Below are 26,832 nucleotides of genomic sequence, written 5' to 3' on the forward strand. Positions count from 1 at the left end.
GTTTGTTGTGGTGCTGAGCTAATGTCCTGATATAGATCAGAATCTAACAAATGTCTTTTTAATAATGAGCTGTCTATTATCAATTAACAAAAAATATGTTTATATATAAACGTATAATATTTAGCAAAGACTGACATGAAAGAGATGTCGTCACATGGACTATTTTTACCTTTCTGGGCCTTGAACGTGTCAGTTGTGTTGCTGTCTATGCAGGGTCAGAAAGCTCTTGGAATTTGTCAAAAATATCTTAATTTGTGTTCCGAAGATGAACGAAGGTCTTATGGCTGTGGAACGACATGAGGGTGAGTAATTAATGATAGAATTTTTATTTTTGGGTGACCTATCCCTTTAAACATGAACGTTAACCTTTCTTCTTAATCATGGCTACTCATGTATAATTCGGAACCTAACGAAATTAAATATTGCTTTGAAAGTCTTTGGTCTATTTCTTAAAAATAGATAAACTAACTTGGTTGATGTAACGCAAAGACAAGCATCCAAACATTTTAGGATAGACATCAAAAAGTCTTAACGTTACATCTTTTCTGGATAGACTGCCAACCAACACAACAGTTAAATAAAATGTTAAAATCGCGTAACTTACATTTCAGACACAATATTCCAGGTTACTTTGTCGATTTTGCTCCCCCGCTAGCGAAAACCAAACAAGTTTCCGAGTCACGTGATACTACAAATAATGGACGTTCCTGACTGAATCAGTTTCGAACGAATCGGTTTAATGATTCAGTGATTCGCTCATAAAGAACAGCTTGTCAAAAACGCAAACAATTGAATAAAACAGTTAAGTTTCAACGCTTTGAACACTGTTCGAGCAACTTCAAAGACTTAACTGTTGTGTAATAGACATAGTTAAAAAGTATGCAAAACAATTTGCCAGTATTAATCTATTGCAGACGATAATCGTCGGCAATTAAACAGACTCGACGGCTTATTATCTGACGAGAGTTTCACTGAATCGTGCCTACACTCTGTCTCAAAGTGAACTCTGGGTAAGTTTTTTTCCAAACTGCTGGCTGTGCCAAACTTTACCATCCCCTGCTGGAAAAAGTATGTTCACCTGCTAGAAATCAGAAAATTTTCAAGGGATGAAACAAGGGATAGTAATTCTAATGCCGCACACTTAAAATAAAGGTTCTTTCTTGACATATATGGTTTCATGAAGAAACTTTAAGATAAGTGTACAAAATGTCTTTGTAATATTAAAATGTTTTACACAATAAGAAAAAAAAAGGTTTCAAGAACTGTTCACTGAAAGATTCTTTGGGGAATCATGCATCATGGCATAACTACCACTGCTAGCCTATTAAAAGAAAAATACATCTCTGGTTTGAATTATTTGCTTAAAAAATTGTTTGTTACTTTGCGTTATGATAGGCCATTAAGGAGCCCAGCCCCTGTCATGTATATTTATATGTGCCAGAGAAAACAAGTTTTGTTTTAGTCCTTCCAGCCTTCCTTATCTTCAAGGGCAGGTTGACCCCAGCTCGGGTTAGTTCAGTCAGTCTGCGTTACGCAGGGGCCCCTCTGAAGAGCCTTGAAGAATGAAGGAGAGCTGACCTCTCTGCAGGCTACAGAGAAGGTGACGAGTAGTTATTCTTCCTACACATCTCTCATACTGTTTATTTGACCATTTATTTATTATGATAGATGCCCCTCTCCTGTCATTTTTATTGGGTCGTCTGAATTTAGCACCCATTTTAAATGTTTTATTGAGTCTGGTGTTGAAAAACTTAACTGGCCTGCACAAAACTGTTACACTGTTACAGCAGCAAAAGCAGAACCAACTCCTTATTAATGCATATGGTTTTGACAGTACATGTTTATTAAGCACATATGAACACAATTGTAGTGTCTGTGCATTTTGGAGTAAACTGATCTATCATTTTACCAGGAAATCCTGCGACCCTTTTTCTGGAAGTAATCAAATTAGTGAGTCATCTTTATATGTTTGTCTCTGTCCTTATTCAGTTTCACTTTTATTATATATAATTGTATTGAGAGAAGTGAATAAGTACCCTGTCTGACTGTTCCAGTCATCCAGTTCCCTAAAATTCCAGACAACAATCTGGATGCTTGAAACAGAAAGTGAGAGGCAGAAAGAGAAGAAAAACTCAGGAAAGTCCCTAGGTCTTGCCAGTACTGGAAGCTGCTGAATATTGGATTCCCTTTCTAAAGCATCCATGAGTTCTCCCCCACAGTTGCCGTGGAAACATAGCCCAGTACGCTGTAGCTAAATTTACTGCAGTATCCCTCACTCTCACTTTCATGAAGCTCAGTTCCATTGATTTTTAAAGATGTTGTTTTTATCTTGTTGATTTGAAATAATAATATCATAGAAAGAGGATTTCTCAGGACTCTCACTTCTGTCATTTTAGGGTACTCCAAAACTGTTTTATAAATTGCATTATGAATTTAAGATATTATGTAGCACAATATATTATAGTTATAATGTCTCACTAACAGCCTGCCACAACTAAACAAACATCTTTGCCTGGAACAAACTGCATAATGCTAAATGCATGATGCTAAAACCAAAACTGATGCCATGCTCCCTTGGGAGTGACTATGTGTTGTATAGCGAGAAGGATGTGGAGAACATTATTTTATTGTTTCTCTGCAGTATGGCTATCATGTAACCGCTTCTTGTTGAAAAAAAACACACCCATTGCTGGTTTGCTGGTCTTAATGTTGGCATGAAATGGAAATTGCATTCTTTTCTTTTCTCTTTTTCCTTACTGTGAAACATATTGAAAAATATCTTCTTGACCAAGAAAACATTTACGGAGGGACTTGATTGTGTTCATTGAGAATTGATTTGATTGTTGTTATTAGCTAATTGCTGCAATCTCATGTGAGTGACAGGTTGCTGAAGGATTATGAATTATTGTCCCACGTTTGTGCCAGTGAACCGGTCATCAGAAAAGAAATGTCATTGTGAGTTTACTAAAGTTTACTTGTGCACATGGATTTAAAAAAATAATGCTAAATAAATACACATCAGTCAAAAGTTTTTGAACAGTAATATTTTTAGTTTTTTTATTTTTTTATTTTAATTATTTGAACCAAAATACAGCAAACGCGGTAATGTGAAATATTTTTACTATTTAAGATAGCTGCTTTCTATTTGAATTTATTTTAAAATGTCATTAATTTCTGTGATTAAATCTAAATTTTTAGCATCATTACTCCAGTCTTTAGTGTCACATGATCCTTCAGAAATCATTCTAATATGTTGATTTGCTGCTCAAGAAACATTTTTTTATTGTTATTATTTTCAGTATTTAAAACCGTCGAGTACATTATTTTTCAGGATTCTTTGATGAATAGAAAGATATATCAGCATTTATCTGAAATAAAAAGCTTTTGTAACATTATACACTATACCATTCAAAAGCTTGGAGTCAGTAATTTGTGTATGTGTGGTGGTGGTAGTGGGGGTTATAAAAATTAATACTTTTATTTAGCAAGGATGCTTTAAATTAATCAAAAGTGATGATTAAGACATTTATAATGTTACAAAAGATTTCTATTTCAGATAAATGCTGTTCTTCTGAACTTTCTATTTATCAAAGAAACCTCAAAACAATCTACTCAGCTGTTTTCAACATAAAATTATATTTTTTTTGAGCAGCAAATCAGAATATTAGAATGATTTCTGAAGGATCATGTGACTGGAGTAATGATGCTAAAAATTCACCTTTGAAATCATAGGAATAAATTAAATTTTAAAACTGTTATATTAATATATAGTAAAAATATTTCAAAATGTTACTGTTTTTGCTATTGTTTGGATTAAATAAATGCAAGTTTGGTGAGCAGAAGAGATTTCTTTAAAAAACACTAAAAATCTTTCTGTTTAAAAACTTTTGACTGGTAGAGTGTATATATATTTATATATATACTGCACTTTAAAGACATCTATCCATGCACATTGTTAAATATTTTATTGATGATTAACATCTGTATAACATCTGTAATGACCCCTCCTCTCCAACAACCTGACACTCACATGAGATTGCAAGAATAGCAAACGACAATAATCCAATCAATTCCCAATGGAAAAAAATTACATCCTGCAATACTTTTTTTTTTGTTTGGGAATCAGATTCACTTTGATATACATCACAATAATCACAACTTACATTTCATGGTGATGTGGTGACCAATCAGGTCCTCCCTCAAAATCAAGTCTCCATTTGGAGCCCAAGCAATCCTACTGGCTCAAATTTGTGTTTTAATAAGAACTCTGTTTAGTGCCTGGTTATAATTCCTACATAATCATGATATGATAAAAGAACTGTTATAATAACCATTAAAGGATTAGTTCACTTTAGAATTAAAATTTCCTGATAATTTACTCAACCCTGTGCATCCAAGATGTTCATGTCTTTCTTTCTTCAGCTGAAAAGAAATTAAATGAAACATTTTTCTCCATATAGTTGACTTAAATGGGAATCGGCGGGTTGAAGGTCCAAATTGCAGTTTCAGTGCACTTTCAAAGGGCTCTACACAATCCCAGCCAAGGAATTAGGTTCTTATCTAGCAAAACAATCGGCCATTTTTGAAAAATAAATAAATAAAATTATGTACTTTTTAACTACAAAGATTCGTCTTGCACTAGCTCTGCCTTCACAACTTCACACATTACGTAGTCACATTGGAAGGTTACACATGAAGTAGATAGAAGTACCAACCAAGTGTTTACAAAGCAAACATACAAAGAAAGGCAACCACCCTGTACAAAAAAAGGTAAAACAACAATGTTGGACGAGTTTTTCGCCCTACTCTAATTTTTTGAACCAAAGTACACAGACAAAGAATTAACCACTCGTGACCTTTCTAACATGATTATGTAATGTGTGAAATTCAGGATGTGCATCGCTAGTGCAAGACAAGCATTTGTGGTTAAAAAGTAAATAAAAGTATATATTTTTTGGCTAGATAAGACTCTTATTCCTCAACTGGAATTTTGTAGAGCCCTTTGAAGCTGCACTGAAACTGCAATTTGGACCTTCAACCCATTGACCCCCATTGAAGTCCATTATATGGAGAAAAATCCAGGAATGTTTTCCTCAAAAACCTTCATTTCTTTTCAACTGAAAGACATGAACATGTTAGATGACATGGGGGGTGAGTAAATATCATGAAATTTTAATTCACGAATGAACTTTAATGTCCGTTTTAGTTAGCCTATGTACTAGCATAGTATACAGATACCAGATTATCCTGATAATCACTTACCCTACATGTATTCACAATAATCTTTAATGTAATCAAGTAATAAAATGTATCATTTATTTTAGTTATTAATGATGTTATTAATGATGTCAGTTGTAATGATGTTCAATTACTCACATTTTAAAATTATTACTAATTAACAGTTTATCAAGTAAAATAAATGAAATCAAATTTGTTTTATTTTGCACTATGTAAAAAGCTATTGTATTGTATTGTAGTATCTATCCGGTATAAGCTGATGTCTGTTGGAGACCCAGTTTTGAGGGAGGACCTGAACTGCCCTAAAACGCCAAATTTAACAGGTCTCCCAATCTGTTTTGATGGTTTTAGAGGGGTTTTAGACACTAAATACCAGCTTAGCCAGACTGGGAGACCAGCTAAAACCAACAAGCTTAGGCTGGTTCAAACATATATTTTTTTCAGGTTATCAGAGTAGATTTTGTTTTTTTCAGCTCACAGTATCTCTATCTTTTTGCCTGCTGTGTTTTATATTACTATCCCCCAGCCTCCAAGAGATACAGAAATCTGCTGACATCATTGTCCAAGACCCACTTGCCGAAGGGAGAGCAGGAGGGAAGGAGAGAGAGCAAGAGAGAGAGAGAGAGGGAGGGGGAGAGTGAGGTTATGAGGCAGCAGAGCAGTGAGGATGGGAGGGGTAATGAGAGCGACAGAGAGTCCGATTGGGGCGGGCTCTCTCGTAATCAGAGAGAATACTGCAGCTCACTCTCAGATTTCCCATGCTGTTACCGGCGTGGCTCTGCAGCCCCTCTCTCTCTCTTTCTCACATGCACGCTGACATCAATGCACGCGCAGTGAACACGGATCTGTATCTTTGCGTTGAGGAGGCAACATCCTACACTCGTTTTCTCTGTCCTCAGTTTACTGGCTCCTGTTTTTTAGGCAGTGCGTCAGAGGCTGTGCCACACAGAGATGCCCGGTGAGACTGCACATCGAAGCGGCCCCACGCAGGGCCTTCTAGACTCTGGAGACCCACAGTCAGAGCTGCCAGGACCAGGTAAGCAAACACACATCTCACAGCATGCTACAAGAAGGACGTATGTGGAAGTACACAAAGGATGCTCGGCTGAAAGCATGTGTGTAATGTAATTATCTGCTAGGACAGTAAACCAGAAATCAGGAACACTTCCAGCCGCACCCAGAAACATCATCCAGCAGAGTCCTAAAAGAGCATTGTGTGCGCTAAGTGGTTGTAGTACACACACATACACACACACACTCCTCCTTGCTGCCTGCAATTACAAGAGCATGACACAGCATCACTCTCAGGACCCCAAGTTACAGCATCACTTGGAATCAAGGCTGTTTAGGACAAGTGCATAGGTGTCCGTAACATGCCTGCATGAAATGACACTGATCTAATGTTACTTTAGGATAAAATATAGATGCTGTTTGTCTAGGGAATAATGCCCGTATGTGCTAGATTAGTAGCTTTAACACAAACTGTTTTGGTTACTCCATCTTGTGCTAATGGTAGGTGGTTAAATTCTTGGCACATGGCTTGTAATGGAGTTAATTGTCTTGATGCAGTGAATGCTTATCAGACTGTCTTCTGGGATGTTTGGGACCCTTAGTGTGCTTAGATAGGCTTATCACATTAAATAATTAGCGAAGAAAGCACAATCTGCAAAAAGGCATGGAATTTTCCAGGCGTGCGTGTGTACGTGTGTGTTTGAACGAGCGGAAAGATTGCCCTAAAAAAGAGAACCCTCATGTGTGACAGTTTGTCGGCACTATCTTTAGATAACTGAACTAATAAGAAGAAAGGAGACCTGGGACCAAGTGCTCGTAAAATTTGTAGTCGCCTCTTATGTGTCGAACTGGGCGTCACAGAACACGATGGCATGATGGGACAATAATGTTTGTGTTTATTGGTGATAAGGGTGTGGTATTGAATAGCAGAGTGGAATATGACAGCATTTTCGCAGGCCCACCTGGCAAAGATGCAGTTTTGTGTATAATTTCTACTGTCAGCATTAAAATACTTGTTGTTACTTTTGCGTGCTCAGAAAAGAATAGGTGCATCAGCTATAATACAATCCACACTCGTTTGTTACAAAAACAAAAGCTTTCCATTTTCAGTTGGTTTGCATTTCGTTGTTGCTATTGAATATTTAAAAGCACTGAGAAAGTACCAGAGATGTTCTTTAATTGAATAATGTGTTGGCCCAGTATGAGAGCAAGATAAGCTGAGTGGATGTTGATCGGGTTTGCGTGGCCTGCTTCTATTCAGTCCCTCTCAATTACATCACACGCACACTCACACACATGCCAAGGAATCAGATAGGTCAGGCACTGGATGATCAGACAATTGGGGTTAATTTGTCTTGTATGTATTAAGCATGTATTAACAAGGCCGGTTCCACATATACTTCCTCAGAATAAAAGCTAGAGTTTTTAGGTATGAAAGGTTTATTTGTTGACAAGTATCATATTGCAGCTGACACGAGAGACCTACCATTGGGGAATCTATTGGTAAGATAACAGGGATGTTTCATCATTCAGATTCACTTGTCTCTAAGGACAAAGCATTGTTCAGTCAGCCACTACTTCAGAAAGTCAGAAAATCCTAACAATGCATATCTTTCTTCATTGCAATAATTGTTGCGTCAATGAATATGATGTTTGACGTCTATTGGACGCAATGGAAAACGATTTTGTAGAATCCCTCTCTTGCATCAGATATTCCTCACAACTTGCTGTATTACGCAAGTATGTAAGCATTTGAAACTGCGTTTGGAATGGTGGTGATATCCACTCACTTCCATTGTTCCACATTGTGTTTGACAGTAAAACACAGTTTTTAGATTTTGAAAACCAAAACATTGAACTCTAACACCACCTGCTCATCCTACCTGGCAAACAGCAGGGGTTTGAGAGTGAAGGGCAATCAAGAAAGAGGTCGGACACACGGTCGCATACACAACCGTAAGTCCATCTGTTGTTTTATTTGAGGACGTGCCTCGAGCAGGTGTAACTTGGAGTAGGACAAAGTGTGCAGAACTTGCACACACAAGTACAAACAAAAAACACACTGCTGCCTTTCCCAATAGTGATTTTGCTCTGCAAATGACGTTTTTGAGGCAACAAAGGCCCCTCTTACTTGTGAACACTCACACACACAAGAATCACTTTGCATACAGCTCCAAAACAGTGCTGCCTTGTGCAGAAAACAGAAGGCGTGACGTTATCTTTTTGAATCATGACTAAGCAGAACAATTAGCCTATAGTCTCCACTGTCAAGTACACACACACACACACACAATTTAGCTCAAATTGCTGTACACACAATGATACACACTATTATGGCACAATAAAATGGATCTGCCCTCTGGTGATGGTTTTAGGACACAAAAGGAGACAAGTGGGAGGGGAATAAGATTGTGATACAGAGAAAGAGAGTGATACACATAATGAGAAGGGCAAAGAAGACAATGGACGAAATGGGAAAGGAAAAACACAGAGATGCAAACGTCAATATAAAGGAGTGTATATAGGCAGGAAGTGTGCTTGTGTGTGTGTGTGTATGTCAGCAAGCCTGCATTACTTCAGGTTATTTAGGTCTGCAACTTTGCCTTTTAGTGTTGCAGATGTTTTCAAGTGTTCAGGTTAATTGGCTTGCATGCCAAGTCTTTGATGTTGTAAGGACAAACTTAGAAAATCTTTGTCAGAGCTTCAGTGGTGTATTTTAAAAAAAAAAAAAAATCAAAAAAGTTGAGGATACAACACGTTAATGTCAAAAAGAAAAGATTTTGATAATAATCCACATTAAAGAGCAGGTCATATGGTATTTTAAAGTGTCCTAATATTGAGTCCCCTACAACAGGTTTAAATGCATCTAAGGTCAGAAAACATTGTAATTTTCTCAGAATATACATTTAATATTAGAATCATTTTGCAATGATTTCGAAACAGTTTGTTTGAAGCCGTTCTGAGCTTAAGGTCTGTAAACCCCGCCCTTTCATAAGCCTACTCTGCGCTGATTGGTCAACTGGCCAAGTCTGTTGTGATTGGTCTTTCTGTATACAATGCAAGTGAATCGTGCCCACAGCTAAAGTTTAGCTGCTAAACTGTAAACACTTCACAAAACAAAATGGTGGATAAGTTAGCCACGTGCTAACGTGACTAATTGATGAAACAATACAGTTTGTAAACCAAAATGTCTACATTATTTTTAATTGAAGTAATTAGAACAACAGTCTACATTAATCGACACATTCTATTTCACTAAGACAGTAATATCATGGTTTACCTGGAAACCTAAAGCTGCACTAGGTATACATTACATATTAATACAAAAGCCTTGATATTTTGAGCACTCAATTGAAATTTGCACATAACATATTAATCGTACTTACAGGTTGTGGTTCGGAGACACTTGTTGGTCTAAATAAAGAAGGTATGGACTTATCTTTCATGAACAAGCCTTTAGCAAATAGAGAAGTATTCCTCAAAAAAAATGACAGACACACCACAAAATGTTCGAATTGAATTGCTGTGTTATCGTGGAGAAAATTAACTTTAACCACTGATTCTTCATATTATGATCTTTCGGCAATTAAAACAAAAAGTTGCTTTCACAGAGCAGAACACAGCGTCTTCTCGACGTGATGTAAACAAACTTACTAGTGGAAGTGTTTGTGGGCAGGTCAGAGTGTTCGTATTTCGCGTGCAGGCGGGGATTATGGTAATGTGTTACCTAGTGACGTATATCGGTAACAGGCAGAAGATTCGTAAATATGATGACTTGTTAAGGCGGCTCAGAATTGACTCTTTTGAAAGACAATATCTTTATTTATAAGCAACCTGAACGTCCAAGATGAAAAAAGGATGTCCAAGAACAACATGGATGTCATCAGTGCTGGCGAGATATGATGTCAGACCACAAGTTTTAATGAGAATTGTGCAAGACAAAGACAGGTTGTATTTAGCGTCGACTCATGCGAGAGTCTATGCTGAAGTGCAATAAATCGCATGGAGATATGGCAAAGAAAAAAAATATATTTATCATGTACTGTTTTGATTAACAAATTTGAAGACTGTTTACATTGAAGGATAGCTATGTAACAAACTGCAAAAAAGATATTTTTTAAAAAATCCATATGATCTGCTCTTTAAGTCTATTGAAAGGTTATTATAATGCTGGGAGATTTTAGGAGATTGATGTGAGAAGGGGGAAATAATCTAACTCCATATTGCAACAGACTAAGTTGTCAGATAATCAGCGCAGTGGGTGAAGAGCTGGAACTACTCTGTGCTAATCATTTAGAAAAATGCAACATGCGCTGAATGTCATGTGAATGTCATGCATCTGTTGAGTATAATGAGCTACATTACTATCACTGCATCTATCATCTCTGTTGACTACTGCAATTATGACAGATAACATTTCCATTCTCTTTAACAATAAAGTGTTAGGTATTTCCCTAATTCAGTTGTCTGAGAACATGTACTTACACATACGCTTTTACTTTTTTTTACTTTTCTATCCTTTTCATTTAAACGAATGCACATTGTGCATGCAGCTGTGTTAGAAATCCTGAGAGGAAAAAAAGAGATTTCTGCTGACACTGCTGCTTATTTTGCTCTCTTTAAAATCCATGCTGTCACTCTGAGTTTGCCGTGCAGGCAAAAAAGAGCCTTGTTTCTCAAAGATGTCCAATTACTCCCTGGACATTAAAATGCTCCCCACGGGGCTGACCATTCAGGCCCCATCACACCCCCAGCAAAAAGCCCTCACTTCTCCTGAATACAAGTACAATAGTTTAGTCACGATATCTTTTAAGTTTGATCAGGACTTGTGGACAAGTTTATGTAGAAAAAAATCATACCAAATGGTTGTCACAAGTTGCTCAAGTATGTTTTGATATGTAATGTTATCCCACCATACATTACATTACTTCTGGCTAGAATTTGGTTTGTTTTGCTGGATTTGTTGCATGCAGTTCATTTTAAAACACTTTATATAACTGCAGTTCAGATGACCTTTTGCAAGACTGTACTGAATATTTTATACAGTGACATTTAAGTGGCACTACTATTCCTCTTTGGGGCAGCATATATGGATAAAGAGAGATCAGTTAGCTGATTGAAGTTTAAAGTAATTTACTAGGCATTTCATAATTCTTTGTCAAAAAGGATTTTTATAATATACTCTATTTTTAGGATGTTTCTAATTGCTGTAAAAGACTGTATAAACATTTTCTTTGCCACAGAAATGTTCTATGCAGATTTTCATATATCAAATAAAATGTAATCATTCTTTTCCCTTTAATCTTTTAGATCTGTCTGGTCAAACATCCAGCTCTTCAGCCTCAACTCCGACAGACAGTGCCTCCAGTCCTTCTCCCAGCAGCCCACCAAAACTCTCCCCAATATGTACTCCATTTGGACCCCGCCTGGTAATGGCCAAACCATCCACTTCTCCTCGCCCACAGCCTGAGGGTGCAAGTTTTGAATTAGAAGGGCATTCTGGAAATATCGGCCGACCAACAGGGCGGTTTGGTAGAGGAGGCTGCAGACGAGGTCCTGTGAAAATGGAGCGGATCAAAGTCCTAACTGGATCTGAAATAGAAAGTGACTTTCAAGAGCCAGAGACCATGGACTCAAGGGTGGTAATGGGGCAAGAGGCTCTGCTGAGAAACATGGAGACACAAAGTGGAGTGCTGCTCAGAAAACAGATAGATCAAGAGACACCTAGTTCAGGACATCAGACCTCAGAACCTTCTGTGAAATGTCATATTGGGCTCGATGAAAATACAAAACTAGATACTGGTCAGGTGAGTTCTACTGTGGATCAGGCTAAGAGTTTGACTTCAGTTCCAGAACAGGAGAAAAGCATAGCTCAGATATTTGAAAGTCAAGTCCTAGAGTCCAAAGTGAAAGATGCTGAATTGACAGACGGTGGTACTCTTTTCCCAGACAATGAGGGAGAGCCACTGTCTTTATCTCAGGGTGAAGTGCCTTCCTTATCATTTTCCGAGCCTCCCTATGTTGTTGATCCACAACGCATTGGTGTCCTTCCAGGACTGGATCCTGATCGCTACTATACAGCCCCTTCCACCCCCATTAAGATGGCTTACTGCTCACACCTCAAGCAACAGTGGCGCCCAGGGAGCCCGAGCCAAAGTCCAGGTTCCCCAACTGATGAGTCTGATCTGTGCTCCCCTCCTACCTCTCCCTCTGGTTCTTACATGACTGCTGAGGGAGGCAGCTGGACTTCATACACCTCCAGCACCTCCCACTCATGCTCCCCAAACCTAACAGCCGAGGCAGAGCTGCAAGAAGCTCCTGCATGCTATGTGGGGTCCCTCTCAGAGATTGGCGATGAGCTTGGAGATGATCGAACTGGCAACGAGAGGGATGCTTGTCTGAGTAAACCTGAAATGCCAGAGCTGCTGGAAGATGTTGCCTGTGAAGTGGATATACCAACAAGGGACACCTGTAGTCCTCATTGGGTGACAGAACAAGTCTCCACACAAGAGAGCAGCAGCACCAGGAGAGAAACAGACTATCAGGAGGATACAGGGGTGTCTGAAGGCTGTAGAGATTTCCAGAGAGCCCCTGATGCAACTCAAACTTTTAATGATCCACTTCAAAGTCTTGAAATGGATTTCAATGCCTGTTTCTCAGAGCTATTTGTGAGCCAGGATCATCCTCTAACACCAGAAGATAATGCAACTGCTGCACTGGATACAGGGAGCAAAACCCCTGCCACCGACTCTTCAGAGACTGTAGACGTAGAAAGTAATAGCAGTAATAGTTTATATCTCGAGATAGGTTCCTCTGCTCCTCTGTTCCATGGCTTTTCTAGAGAGGACGGGCTTGGGAGTGAAGCAATGATTCCTGCTTCTATGTTGCCTTTTCATGGAAGCCTGATATTCCAGGCAGATTCCATGGATATAACCCTGTTCCCCACTGATGATGAGCAGGGGAATGATGTGGATGCATATGCTGCTGGAGAGGAGGAAGCTGATGTAGATGAATATGATGATGAGGATGATGAAGATGAGTGTGATGATGAAGATGTGGATAATGATGAGGCAGAGCAACAAGAGGCAGCTAGGAGGTTTGAAAGGGGAGCAGAGGTGTCAAATGAAGATGACACCTCGGCATCCTTCCTAAATTCCCTTTCAGAGAACTCAATAAATGAGGGTGTAGATGAGTCCTTTGCCTATCAGGATGACACTGAGGACTCGATTGATTCCACGTCTTATAACGGGGATGAAGATGACCATCTGTACTCTACAGAAAAGCATGCAGAACTCTCCCAACAGTTCCCTGGGCCAGATGAACCTGTGCAGTCAGTAAGCCATGCAAAACCTGAATCTTCTGGCAGTGAGAGTGAAATGGAGATATCCTCCGGATCATCTGAGCTTCCACGTGTAGAACCGCAATCCGAACCGAATCTGGCAGACTGCAATGCTCAGGGTGAAAGCGTAACGGCACAGCAAATTTCTGAAACTAAGAGTGAGCTTTCAAAAGGACTGACTGTACAGATCAAAACAATGGATGAGGAAGCCAAACAAAGTACAGATCCCTCAACAGTCACGGTAACTTCAGAGAAAGAAGAGGAGATTCCCACAGATGATCCAACATTATCTGTTGATCAAGACAAAGTGGAACAAAATAGTAGTACAATTGATTCCTGTGTGGCAGGTGCTACTTCTGCTGACATGTGCTGCGAGACTAACGTAGATGATAGCCAGGAACTGGATCAGAAAAATGGAAACAGTATAGAGTTGAACACATCACTGCAGTTAGCAGAAACTGCAACCAATGACCTAAATAAGGGAGTCCCCCAACTAACATACCTGGATGACTGCAGCCCCACAAACATTCCAGTTTGTGCCTATCCTGAACTGTGTGACGTGGCAGATAACTTAACCTCAGCTGATGTTTTACCATTTGAACGTTCCATGAATCAAGATAATCTGACAGAGAATCAACCTGCTAATGATGACGTAAACCATGCCTCTCAAAATATGTCCTGCTCCACGTACAGCAGACTTGTCATTTCGCCAAAGAAAGAGAACTCTGAGAGCAGTATGACGGAAAGGGAACTTTACTCTGAGAGTTGGACACCAAGGGATCCTTTGTCTTTAGGTGAATGCTGTGACTTTGAGGCTGAAAATCTACTCATGTGTGAGATAGCTAGATCAGTGCACAGTAAAGATTTTCCGGTCGCTCATAATATTGCTACTGGAGAAGACATCATGGGTGATGATGAGGACAACAACCGATATTGTGACCTCCAAGAGAAAATGGCAGACATTGATGTTGGTGTGGTTGAGTCAAACATTGCCAGCTGGAGGTCAATTCAAGATCTTTCAGAGGCAGGAGGGGGTGAGGATGATGCAAATAACCTTCAAAATCCAGAGAGCAATCCGCTCATACATTGCAGTTCTGATAAGAGTCTGGTGCCATCGTGGAATGATCCAGAAAAAACTTGCACACCCTTAATCCTGAGCACTCCATCAGAACTTACATTAAATATGCTTTCAGATGATGGGAAAGATGGGAAAGATCAAACTCCAAATACAGACTTTAACATTCCAGAGGATTTATCTTCAGACACATTAAGGAAGGAAAGTGAGGAAATTACTTCTGAACCATCTCAGGATCTGGAATCTTCTCAAGAACCTGATAACACACCAGAACACACTGATCTTTGTGGATCTTCTTCAAAAACAGTCATTTGTAACCAATCAGATAATGCTGGTCCAGTTTCAAATCAGGGTCATTCAGAATCTCAACAAACAAACACTGAATCTGTCTCAGAAAACAAACTCACATTCGACTTGCAAGGAGGATCGTTTGGCACCTTCACATTCAGAAAGAAACCAACTGATACAAAGATTGTTGACTCCTCAGAAGCAACAATTCTCCGACAGATTTCTGTCTCACATAAAGAGACATCAGATTCCCATGATGGGGCTTCAAATGAGGTTGTGGGGGAGAAAGTAATTCAGTTAAGAGCACACATAAATGAAACAGCAACTGATGAAGCTAAAACCACCGACAGGCAACTTCCTGAACAAGAGACTACAACTGATACTCAGGAGCAGAAGAAAGATGACACTGACTCACATGAGGGAAAAGAGGAGCAGAAAACATGCCAAAAGAGTGAAGAACAAGATTTTACAGAGGATGTTTCATTTCTGGAGCAGAACAAAAATCTTCATGATGATGATTCACATAAATCAGGTCTTTCCCAAACTGACAGTGATGAGGCAACGCCAAAAACAGCACAGATTGCTAATTCAGGTCATACCACAAAACCAAAGGTAATTGATGCCCCTAAAACCAACACTGCAGATACAGCCTCAATGGAAAATGAAAAGATCGAGTGCCAAGGAAAGGAAATGGAGACTACAGGTAATCAAGCGCCAAGTTTTAATACATTTTCAGTGAAAGAGGAATTTGGTGAAACTCAGCAAAAAGAGGATGTCTCTATAACAGAAAACATTGAACTTGATCAAACACCAGAACAATCCATTTTTTGCTCCCCTGACCCTTGCTATATTGATCCAAAAGAGTCTGTTCATTTAGAGCCAGTGGTTGTAACTCAGACAACAGATCTTACAATGTCAGATGGGCAGAAAGAACTTTCGGACAGTTCTTTGAGCAGAGAAAGTTTGACAGAAAGCACAAGAGACATCAATGACAATCACGTAGGGGACAGTTCACCCCTCAGGATAGAAAGCTCAGAAGAAGACAGGGTCTCTCCAACATGTTCATCCACAGTTGTCCAGGAGGAAGATCTCTCAACTCCTATTCAGGAGTCACAGCCCATCCAAGACATCTCCCAAACATCTGCTGCCTTCTCACATACTGAACCAGCTCCAGAAAACAAACCCAGCCAACCTGACTATCAAAGTCCTCTTCGGACTCCTGCAATAAGCAGTATGGAATTGGCAGCATGGGAAACAGAGGAACAAACACCAGCTTTGGTTCCTATTCAAGACACATGCGATCATGAAAATGAGAGAACAGTCATGACAGCAAAACCATGCAGACATGAGAACCCTCCAGGTAAACTTTTGCTTGTTTCTTTAGTTGATATGTTTGTTTCATACTTGGAATCAGTAGTATTTAATTGTATGCTTATCGGGTGTTTTTCTTGAATAGTATGTAAGGGACACCGAACAGAACAGTCCCAGTCCACAACATCACCTGGACAAAGAGACAGTGCCCATGTTCAAAGAACACTGAATCCGCCAGATGAAAGAGAGATGCTCCCCTGCATCAGTCCAAGACCAAACTACTTGGTAAAAACAAAGCATGCTGAGCGACAGAGTATAGAGCGAGACGTGTGCCCAATTAGCTACAGATCAAAAGGCCCAGAGGACATGGATCTCCCCTTCAAAAACAATAGTATGTTTAGCATCTTTCTCAAGTACCGTCTTTATGGCCTCTAGCAAAGCGAAACAATTTTAGTGTTTTTTTTTTCCTTTCTTTCAGTAGGTTCAGGTAATGAAACAGACAGTGATGGCTCAGTGCCTGAGCTAGAGGAACCCAGTGGGACATTGCTGAGACCTTCAAATCCACAGGTGGGCTGTAGATTCATCAACGATCTTCGTGAACTGCATTACAAATGTAGCTCACAGTCCAAAAATAATTCTTGGCTGAACTTAGTTTAATTAAACTTTGATTTCTACTCAGAAAGGTCCCTGAATTGCGTAAAACTCAAAATTGGATGTCAAACTGTCCTAGTTGAGTATGTTACAGTTTAACTACTAGTTAGCATAGAGCAGTAGTGCATGTTAGCTTACTAATGTTACTTTGTTTTAATCATACGTCATGTAAAGTGTTGGTAAAAACACAGGGAACACAGGTCTTTTCAGTAATGCAACATGCATATAACAGAATACACAACGTTTTTCTTATCTTGATTTAAAAAAAAAAAAATAATAATTAATTACAATGAGTGAGTGGAACTCAAAAGCTAGTAAGTGGTTTGAGAAAGTTTTTTTTTTCACTTTTGAGTCTAGTTTGAGTCCACCGTATGGACAATGTTACGTCCTACTATGCTCTCTTTATATCTTCTGTTTTGTTTTTTTTTCCTATAGCTATCACACTCACCTGCTGATGAGTCAGTGAGCAGAGCCAAACAAAGTCGAAGTGAGAAAAAAGCACGAAAGGTTGGACTGCACATCCAGTTGCTTGCCCTTTTAAAGGGAACTCTAGATATTAAGACTTGTATGCCTTAATATAACATAAATGATGTCTCTTACTAAAATATGTAGCATAAAACCGATTATGCTATTTATGTTGTTTAAAAAAATCCACGTCGTTTTATGCATATTCTGGACTATGGGAGGGGCGCCACTATGATGTGAAATGGTTGCACTCATTGAGCTACTGGCGCTACTAGTCGCTGTTTTTACTGCAACAAAACACTTAAAACTAAATACTGATATGATGACCATTACTTAAAGAGCTTACGGGTGGCGATGGACATAAACAAATTAAATTAAATCAAATGCTGTACTATAGATTTTCCCCACAAGGAGTCTAAACATCCCTGGATATTGAGTGAAATCCACACTGAGGCCCTGGTTACACTTGGTATTAGGATGAATTTTGGTCAATCAGATCACAAATGGACAATGGAGACACATAGACACATTTACACCTGCCATTTTAATCCGTTTCTTCTGTCCACTTTCGACCACTTCTGACCACCCGTGGTGCTGATTACATCAAGAGGAGGGTAAATGGGCGGATCCCTCTGTCGTTATCGCACAATTGTCCTTAATGCTGCTAGTTTGCAAAATTAGATAAAAGAGAAAATGCGGAGAGCAGCGCCTTTAGTTTTGTTTTGTTTTGGCCTGTCAAAGTTTAAATCCCATCTGATAAGTGCGCGTCCTTGTACGTCTCGCAATTAATACGTATTAGGTCAGTAGGCGGCGGAGAGTAGGCGGTCTTTAGCAGCTGTTCGAATGCATTCGACCACATGTGTGTCTATACTACAAAAGCAATCCGATTGAATATGTTTTCGACCACCTTGATGTGGTTGAATGTGGATAAGCTCAAAACGTTTTACACCCTGTTTACACCTGTACTTAGCGTTGTCCACTCGTGATCAGATCGACAAAAACATGTTAATACCAAGTGTAAACAGGGCTTGAAAAACTCCTTCGGTGGCTGCAGCATCATGACAAGCGTCGGCATGTTTATATGCTGTCAGGATGGCATCTAGCATTTCTTGTCTCTGCCGTTTATAAACTCTTTCAGTAGCTGTGGTCTACTAAAAGTCTTAAAGTCATCAGGGCTAAAGTGGAGAGAACAAATACACAGGTCTTTAGGAAGTTTTATTTGTCCACGGGCACCTCCCCATTCTTTTCTCCTCTTCTTATTGCTAGGAAAAGCAGTGAAGACTTACATCGCTTCTCTTGTTTGACTGAATAAATTCCACAATGTGGAATTGTACAAGTATTTTATTTTCCAAGTTGTGTCGCAGTAAAAATAGCAACAGGTAGTGCCAGTAGCTCACCAAATGCAGCCATTTGACATCATCATAATAATGGAGCCCCCCATAGTCCAAAATATTTATAAAACAAAAAAAAAAAAGTTGTTTATTGGTCTACTACATATTTCAGTAAGAGACATCATTTATGTTATATTAAGCCATAGAAGTCTTAATACTCAGGGTTATTTAATACTCACTGTTGTTATTGTCCCTGACCTACTCTCTTTTCCTCCATGTGGTTGTTTTCATTACAAGGCGATGTCAAAGCTCGGGCTGAAACAGATCCACGGAGTGACACGCATCACCATTCGAAAGTCCAAGAACATTCTCTTTGTCATTACACGTCCAGATGTGTTCAAAAGCCCTGCCTCAGATATTTACATAGTCTTTGGAGAGGCCAAGGTTGGTATTTTCCCATATATTTTTCCAGTATCTGGCTGCAATGGCACAGATTTCCAATTGCAAGATGAGTATTTAAATATTTATATCTTATATCTGTGTTCATCATCATCTGTGCTTTCTGTCTGTCTCTTCTTCTCAGATTGAAGACCTGTCACAGCAGGTACACAAGGCAGCGGCAGAGAAATTTAAGGTTCCTCTTGACCCCTCACCTCTGCCGTCAGACATCACGCCAAGCCTGACCATAAAAGAAGAAAGCGAAGAAGAAGAGGAGGTATAAATCTTTCATTTTTTCCTCCATTAAAAGGATAGTTCATCCAAAAAATGAACATTTTGTCATTATTTACTCAGCTTCGTCTCAATCCAAAACATTTTCTGTGGAAGAAATAATGTCAGCAAATAATGACAGAATTATTGACACCATTTTTGGATGGCCTTTTCCTTTTAGAAAGATGCTTGTCTGAATGAAGCAGCTGAATTAATATGAACCAAATTCTATTCTCTGTTTGTAAGCTGGATGAGGGTGGGCTGGAGCAGAGAGATATCGAGTTGGTGATGGCACAGGCCAACGTGTCTCGAGCTAAAGCAGTGCGTGCACTGCGCCACAACAAGAATGACATCGTCAATGCCATTATGGTGAGAGATTGCTTTCATTTTAGCCCTTCAGCATTTGTACATCCAGTATAATGCCTTATTTTACACTAGATTTCCTCCAATTCAAAATTTTTAAAATATTTTTTTTATTTAGTACTAACCCTAACAAGATATTTCACATAAAAGATGTTTACATATAGCTCACAAGAGAAAATAATAGTTTAATGTATAAAAATGACCCTTTTCAAAAGTTTACATACACTTGATTCTTAATACTGTGTTATCTTTTTTTTTTTTTTTTTTGGTGATAGTGGTTCATGAGCCCCTTGTTTGTCCTAAACAGTTAAACTGCCTCAGAATTTCTGCCTCAGAACTGCCATTTGAGATTATAAAGGATTAAATTGTATTTTTTAAATGAAAATAACCAATCATTTTGCTAGATAAGACCCTTCTTCCTCGGCTGGGATTGTTTAGTCGCATTTGGGATCATTTGAAGCCGCATTTAAACTGCTTTTTGGAAGTTCAAAATTGGGGCACCATATCAGTCCATTATATGGAGAAAAATGCAGAAATGTTTTCCTCAAAAAAATAATTTCTTTACGTCAGAAGAAATAAAGACATGAACATCTTGGATGACAAGTGGGTGAGTACATTATATGTGAATCTTTGTTTTGGAAGTGGACTTCTCCTTTAAGAATTTGAAGTGCAGGGTAAAAATCATACAGTCATTGTTGGAAAGGGTTCAAATACACAAAAATGCTTAAAAAACAAATAATTTGTGGGACCTCAAGAATTTTTCTGAGGAACAGCAGGCAGTTTAACTGTTTAGGATAAACAAGAGACTCATGAACAACTATCACTAAACAAAAAAACACAGCTGTGAATAATTCGAGTAACAACAGTGTTAAGAATGTAAACGTTTGAACGGGTTCATTTTTATAAATTCAGTGATTTTAAAAATAATTATTTTCTCTTGTGGACTATATGTAAACATTTTATGTGAAATATCTTCAGGTCAGTACTAAACACAAAAATAACATGCATTTTGTATGATCCCTCTTATTTTGGTAAAATAATTAACATTTTGTCAATTCTGCAAGGTGTACATAAAGTTTTGACTTCAACTGTATGTTTTACATTTTAACTGTAAAAAAACATTTTAGTTTTTTCATCAGTTATTACTGTTAACACAAGTTTTTCAAGGTGTTACAATAATTCTGGGAGGCAGCAATAGTTCACAAGCACAACAAACCCTTTAACTGCTATTGATATTTTGTTTTCTTTGTGTCTGTTCTCAGGAGCTGACCATGTAAAAGACATCTTCCCCGCCCCTTGCGTGTTTTCTTCCCCAAGTAATGCTGCTATATTGCACCGCCCAAACTCCTGCTGAAATAAATCTGTTACAACCAGAGCTGTTTGTTTCCCAACATTATCTACGAATCATATAAATGCACCTTAAGAACAAAAATGTACCATCATACATTTTGAACAAACTTTTAATATTGCCTTAATGGCTCCGGTAGATCAGAGGATTGTAGAAATAAAAGCTTATCTCCTCAAAGCTGATGGTTTGAATCTGACCTTATATCTTATCTTGCAAACAGAAAGAGTTCACATGGCACTAATATTGCACTTAAACTTTTTAAAGAAGCATGTTTTAAGATTGTAATTGTTTGAGCAAATAATATGGATTGTGCACAATGGTCCAACAACAAGTCATAGATAATATTTGTACTCAATTTTGAATGAAATGACATCAGATAGACTATTTGAACACTGTCAGTTTTAATCCATATCAATATACAAAGACGACCAAAGTAATAATGATGAATGATCAGTCACTACCAACACTTATTTCTGCAGCATCTCATGCATTTAAATGTACTGTGGGGTCGCACACTTCTTTTCACATTTAGAAAACTGCATCCCAAAAGAAATATTCACATTAGATTTTAGTGTAGTGCAGGTATGTGATTATACATGTATTTGGTTCATGCTTGAAAAATAATTTTTAATACCGTTGTGCTGACACACAGGCACACAATAACCTTAGCACTATAAATGTTGTTTTTTTTGTAAAAATCTAACTAGCATTAGCTTCAACGTTTTAGTTTAATATAAGCCTCTTCAGATTCAAGTTAATAAAGGCTAAACATGTCAAGACAGAAGCTGTATTCAAGTAAGATCTGTGTATTAAAGCCAACCATCACCGTGTTTGGTCCTTCAGGTAAAAGTCTCTCCAATTTCAGCTGTTCTCCGTCCTCTTTCTATTTCCCTCCCTACCTTCGTTCTCATTGTGTCCAGCTACATTTGGATCAGCTTTTAGGGGGCAGGACATTGGCCTGGAAGTGGCCCTGATTGGTAATGTTGCCGGCAGGGAAATAACGTGCCACTACAAAGGTAGAACCATCTGAGGCCACAGCTTTACCCACACCTAGTTTCTTCGAGCTTTTCCACACCATTGCAGTGAAATGACCTAGAACAAAAAGATTCTTACATTACTTGCTGTGTATTGTAGCGAGGAATAGGATGTCCGTGTGGTTGTCACAAAGTGTTTATGCATGTTTGACTCATATAAACCTTGTGGTGGTTGTGTTAGTACTTAGTTAAATATTTATATGCTGAGAGACCGAGTGAAAACATTTGAGAGGAATAAGGGACTCAAGTACATTTCATGCATTTGGCAGATGCTTATCCAAAGCTAATTACCCTGGGAATCAAACACATAGTTTTGATGTTGACAGCACCATATTGCCAAGCGACAGAAACACCCGTTCCTAAATTTCCAACCACATATTTACAGGTTTAGAGTCAGTATAGATGTTATCCACAATCTATATAGTCACTTAAGAGGATTTTAAATCAGCTGCTGTACAGTTCAGTGAATACTTCACCACAGTGTGGCGGGTTGTTTTTCATGTCCGCGGGTTGAAGCGATGCCAATTACGTGATATTTAGCCACTGGAATGTCAATTTTATGAGGGGAACCCCACCAAAAAACGTGTGTTTTACCCCCGGAATGAGATTTTTAACTGAGGGACTCCCTCTAAAAATGCTGCTGGCTAGTTTTGAGTAGCAATTGTGGAGGGTTTTGTTGTGAAAACCTGGCAACCATGGTACAATTGTGATTCTTTCAAATATGTTCTGCCCTCTTGAGGTGGTGAATAGTATTACTCATTTCCTGCAGGCTGAAGCTAATGACAGGCTAGGTGAATAAAAGGTGAGGGGGTGAGTTAACAGCTGTAAGTGAGACATCACACAGTAAGAGATTTCTCATAGCTAAATTTTATGGGAATTTCCTGTGCCTGGGAGGGAAAAGCTTTGGAAAGCTTCATTCCAATAGACTGAGTCACATCTTACAAGTTAAAAAAACAAAAACTACTGAAAAATATTGTATTACACTGTCTGAGGCAAGCGTATCTGCTGCATGCCTCTGTATTATATTTGGTTATAAAACAGGGGTTATGAATAAAAAAAGGGGTGCTTAATCCGGTTAATGCAAATCAGCCTGCAAAAATGTAGTTTCATGCAAAATTATTTCCGATGACACAAAAGGATATGATGTCACTCACCAGTGCTTCTGTTTAAAGTAAATAAATTATAAATAATACATTAGTAAATGTTAAACTAATGCAAAAAATAGAGGATAGGGCTTGATTTTAGTGCACATCCTCACCATCTCTAGAGCAGAGAAGACTGACAGTTGGATTGAAGTGAGCCAAGAGGTTTAAAAAAAAAAATGGTAAATGGTGTTTACATTCTTTCTCTACTAAAAAGAACATTTTAAACCAGCTAAATATGATGTTCTGGTCTTATTTGGTCTTATTTCTGGTCATTTGATTGATTTTAGGGGGGTTTTTGGGCAGTCAAATAAGCTGTATGGAATGGAAGTGAATGAAGTACAAAGTCTAGCATTACTGCACAGAAAGACCTTAAGCTGTGTTTGATAAGAGCTGGAAGTAAACACTGCAGGTAAGTAGATCTCAACAAACACCACTACTGTAAATACGCTTACCAGTTCCAGAGGAGAATCCTGGCTGGTTGAAGTTATATTGGTTCACTTCATTATACCAGCGATCAGACACATCTTTACCTGTCGGCATACACACGCACACACACACAAAACACAGAGAGTCTCATGGAAAATGGGCAGGCCCCAAAAAAATCAGTTCTGTCATGATAACTCTTGGAAGATTTTAACACAGTAATGGATATGACATTGTTAATGTATTTGGTCTTGGCAGAACAGATCTGCTATGCTGCTGAATTGCTGCTGCTTTTGTTGTAGATTATTGCTGCTGCTGCAAAGCAGCACAGAAATTTGCTACTGTCAGTACATATGCCGATGCGATGCTGTGAGCTGCGGCACAAAGATCTACAGTTGAGGTCAAAAGTTTACATCCCCCTTTCAGAATCATTGAAAATATTCATTATTTTGCCAAAATAAGAGGATTCATACAAAATGCATGTTATTGTTCATTTAGTACTGACCTGAATAAGATATTTCACATAAAAGATGTTTATATATAGTCCACAAGAGAATGCCGTGTTAATACCGTGTTGTTAACTGAATGATCCACAGCTGATTTTTTTTTCGTCTGTCTAGTTGTTCATGAGTCCCTTGTTTGTCCTGAACAGTTAAACTGGCTGCTGTTCTTCAGAAAAATCCAATTCTTTGCTGCTTTTTCAGCATTTTTGTGTATTTGAACCCTTTCCAACAATGACTGTATAATTTTGAGCCGTTTTTTTTTGTTTTGTTTTGTTTTGTTTTTTTTACACAGAGGACAACTGAGGGACTCATAAGCAACTATTACAGAAGGTTCAAATGCTCACTGATGCTCCAGAGGGAAAAAACAATGCATTAAGACCAGGGGGTGAAAACTTTTGAACAGAATGGAGATGTGTACATATTTCTTATCTTGCCTAAATATCATATTTTTCCACTTGGTACTGCCCTTCAGAGGCTACAGAAGACAGTTACATGTTTCCCAGAAGACAAAATAAGTTACGTTTACCCGGAACTTTATATTCAAAACATTTTGAACCAGGTCATTTTCATAAATTCAACTATTGTTTTCTTTTGTGGACTATATGTAAACTCACTTTGTGTGAAATATCATATTCAGGTCAGTACTAAATAAACAATAACATGCATTTTGTATGATCCCTCATATTTTGGTAAAATAATTGACATTTTTAATGATTCTGAAAGGAGGGTGTAAACTTTTGACCTCAGCTGTATACAGGTGGAACTGGAGAGGTGTAAGCTTTCAGAGGAACTCTGCAAGCACGCTGCAATATGCTCAACTGAATGCTAACCAGCCATTTAAACGTAAATATAAACATCAGGTTGCTACAAGCAGTTTAACGCTGTGAATATCATCAGTTTGTGTTAACGACATCTAGAGTTTAATGACAGAACTGGGCATTTATTATGAAAAGAAAGTTTTAAAAATGTTTCAAAAGTTTAAATCATAACAAATTCCTTATTTTGTAGAATGGGTGTTTGAACATTTGTGCAAACTGGTTATTTACAATATAATAGTAAATCAAACTGGAGATTCCAAAGTATAACTTGAAACTTTATATGACCCACTATACATTTAGTGACACTTTACAAATCACCCCAGACTAGCCAGGCATTCCAATCTACTTAGTAATCAGCTTTAGACTGAACATGGAGGTAGTCAATTCATAATGAGTCCCAGCTGTTGCAAAGAGAAGAAGAGGGCAGTCTACACTCTAACATATAAATATGTTTCAGATGGACACTTTCAGACAGAAGAAGAGGATTCGTACCTGTTTGATCATAAGATGCCCATGCTAAATTTTCTCCACAGTTTCCTCTACTAGATTCAACACTGTGCTTCAGAATCCTGGTACTAGCAAGGCTCTCAGCATATCTACAAGAAACATGGACTAATTGAAAACCATCAAACTGTAGTAAAGATGAAAGCAATGTCAAAGAAGCTAAGAAATTAACAGCAAAAATATGAAAAAAATATCTCACCGTGCTGCTTCACGGCTCAGTTTACTGCTGAGACTTAAAGGTGGGGCTTGATGTTTTCTTCTGTACTCATTATGAGTCTTCAACACTTCCTCACAAAAAAGCTTGGAGGCTGCAAATTCAACAGGGAATCAATAGCAAGAGATTAGAAAGCACTGCAATTTTTTTTTTTTCTTATTCTTTGTTAAACTCAAACATACAGCTTAAAATATGCATTACTCAAGGCTAGTACTAGTTTGATGTCCTTTGCCGTATGAGTGGGAAGAAACAGGAAAAAAAACAAGCCATTGAAGCATATCTTAATTTGATTTGCAATATAATATATTACTGACAAAGAAGATTGAACATTAACAAACTCTGCTATAAATGCAACAACTATTATGCCAAACAGTTGTGCTTGCCACTATTGCAGGGGCATCAATCCAACTACATGATGCTATCACTCAAACAAAGCAGGGATTGAGTAGCAAACAATCCCCAGCACACACATAGAGTGTGATAAAGCTGGCATATACTCAACCTGTGCTTACAAAACTTCATTCAACAGCAGAGGATGGCAGTGACAGACTGAGAAAAATACATATTTGACAACTTCACAAATGCTAAAGTGAGACAGGGATTTGGAAGTGAATTGTGTACTTACCTGACTTCCCCATGGTTAGACGATTCCTCTAAGCGAAGTAGTTCTCTCACTGTCACAGTTCCTGGCAGCTGTTACAATGCCTCACTCTTTTTCCCCACCCGTTTCTTTCTCTTCTCTTTTTCTCTTGTGTTTTCCCAGTTTAAGCAAGTAGCATCTAGCTTTTCATTCTCTGGAAGCCACACACTGAAACATCTTACAAGCAAGCTTCAGTTGAATGCATTTTAGCAGTTCCTACAAATGTATGTGCTCTTGCTTCTCCTTGCTCTTCACCACACCTCCTTCACTTTCTTTCTCTCACAATTTGCATAGGGCAAAGGAGAATCTCCAGTCAGGACTATAGTGATGACATCATCTGTATGAGCCAAGTGGCCTTATATGGTGTTGGCAATGCTGCTTTCAGCTGGAAGCATTGAGCTCAAACCACACACTTGAGTTAAA

General features: G+C 38.4%; 2 protein-coding genes across 3 annotated transcripts; one reads left to right on the forward strand and one right to left on the reverse strand.

Moving 5' to 3' along the window:
• The first annotated feature begins 5,940 nt into the window (after positions 1-5,940).
• On the forward strand, positions 5,941-21,365 carry nacad (NAC alpha domain containing). 2 transcript variants are annotated; one of them, XM_051131271.1, is made up of 9 exons: positions 5,941-6,274; positions 11,560-16,311; positions 16,408-16,653; positions 16,744-16,829; positions 17,349-17,420; positions 19,007-19,153; positions 19,293-19,424; positions 19,664-19,786; positions 21,043-21,365. In XM_051131271.1, the coding sequence occupies exons 1-9, from the start codon at positions 6,190-6,192 to the stop codon at positions 21,055-21,057; spliced, it is 5,658 nt and encodes a 1,885-aa protein (XP_050987228.1). In that variant the 5' UTR covers positions 5,941-6,189; the 3' UTR covers positions 21,058-21,365. The 2 variants fall into 2 exon arrangements, with proteins under 2 accessions (XP_050987228.1, XP_050987227.1); XM_051131270.1 differs by having other exon boundaries at positions 5,942-6,274; positions 16,741-16,829.
• A 142-nt stretch (positions 21,366-21,507) lies between these two features.
• glipr2l (GLI pathogenesis-related 2, like) lies at positions 21,508-26,733 on the reverse strand. The gene is made up of 5 exons (XM_051131272.1): positions 26,395-26,733; positions 25,755-25,863; positions 25,544-25,647; positions 23,760-23,837; positions 21,508-22,220 (listed from the first exon to the last, which is right to left on the reverse strand). Exons 1-5 carry the CDS (start codon positions 26,405-26,407, stop codon positions 22,060-22,062), a joined length of 465 nt encoding a protein of 154 aa, XP_050987229.1. The 5' UTR covers positions 26,408-26,733; the 3' UTR covers positions 21,508-22,059.
• Positions 26,734-26,832: the final 99 nt, after the last annotated feature.

Source organism: Labeo rohita, chromosome 16 (assembly GCF_022985175.1).
Source record: "Labeo rohita strain BAU-BD-2019 chromosome 16, IGBB_LRoh.1.0, whole genome shotgun sequence".
Lineage (NCBI taxonomy): Eukaryota > Metazoa > Chordata > Actinopteri > Cypriniformes > Cyprinidae > Labeo > Labeo rohita.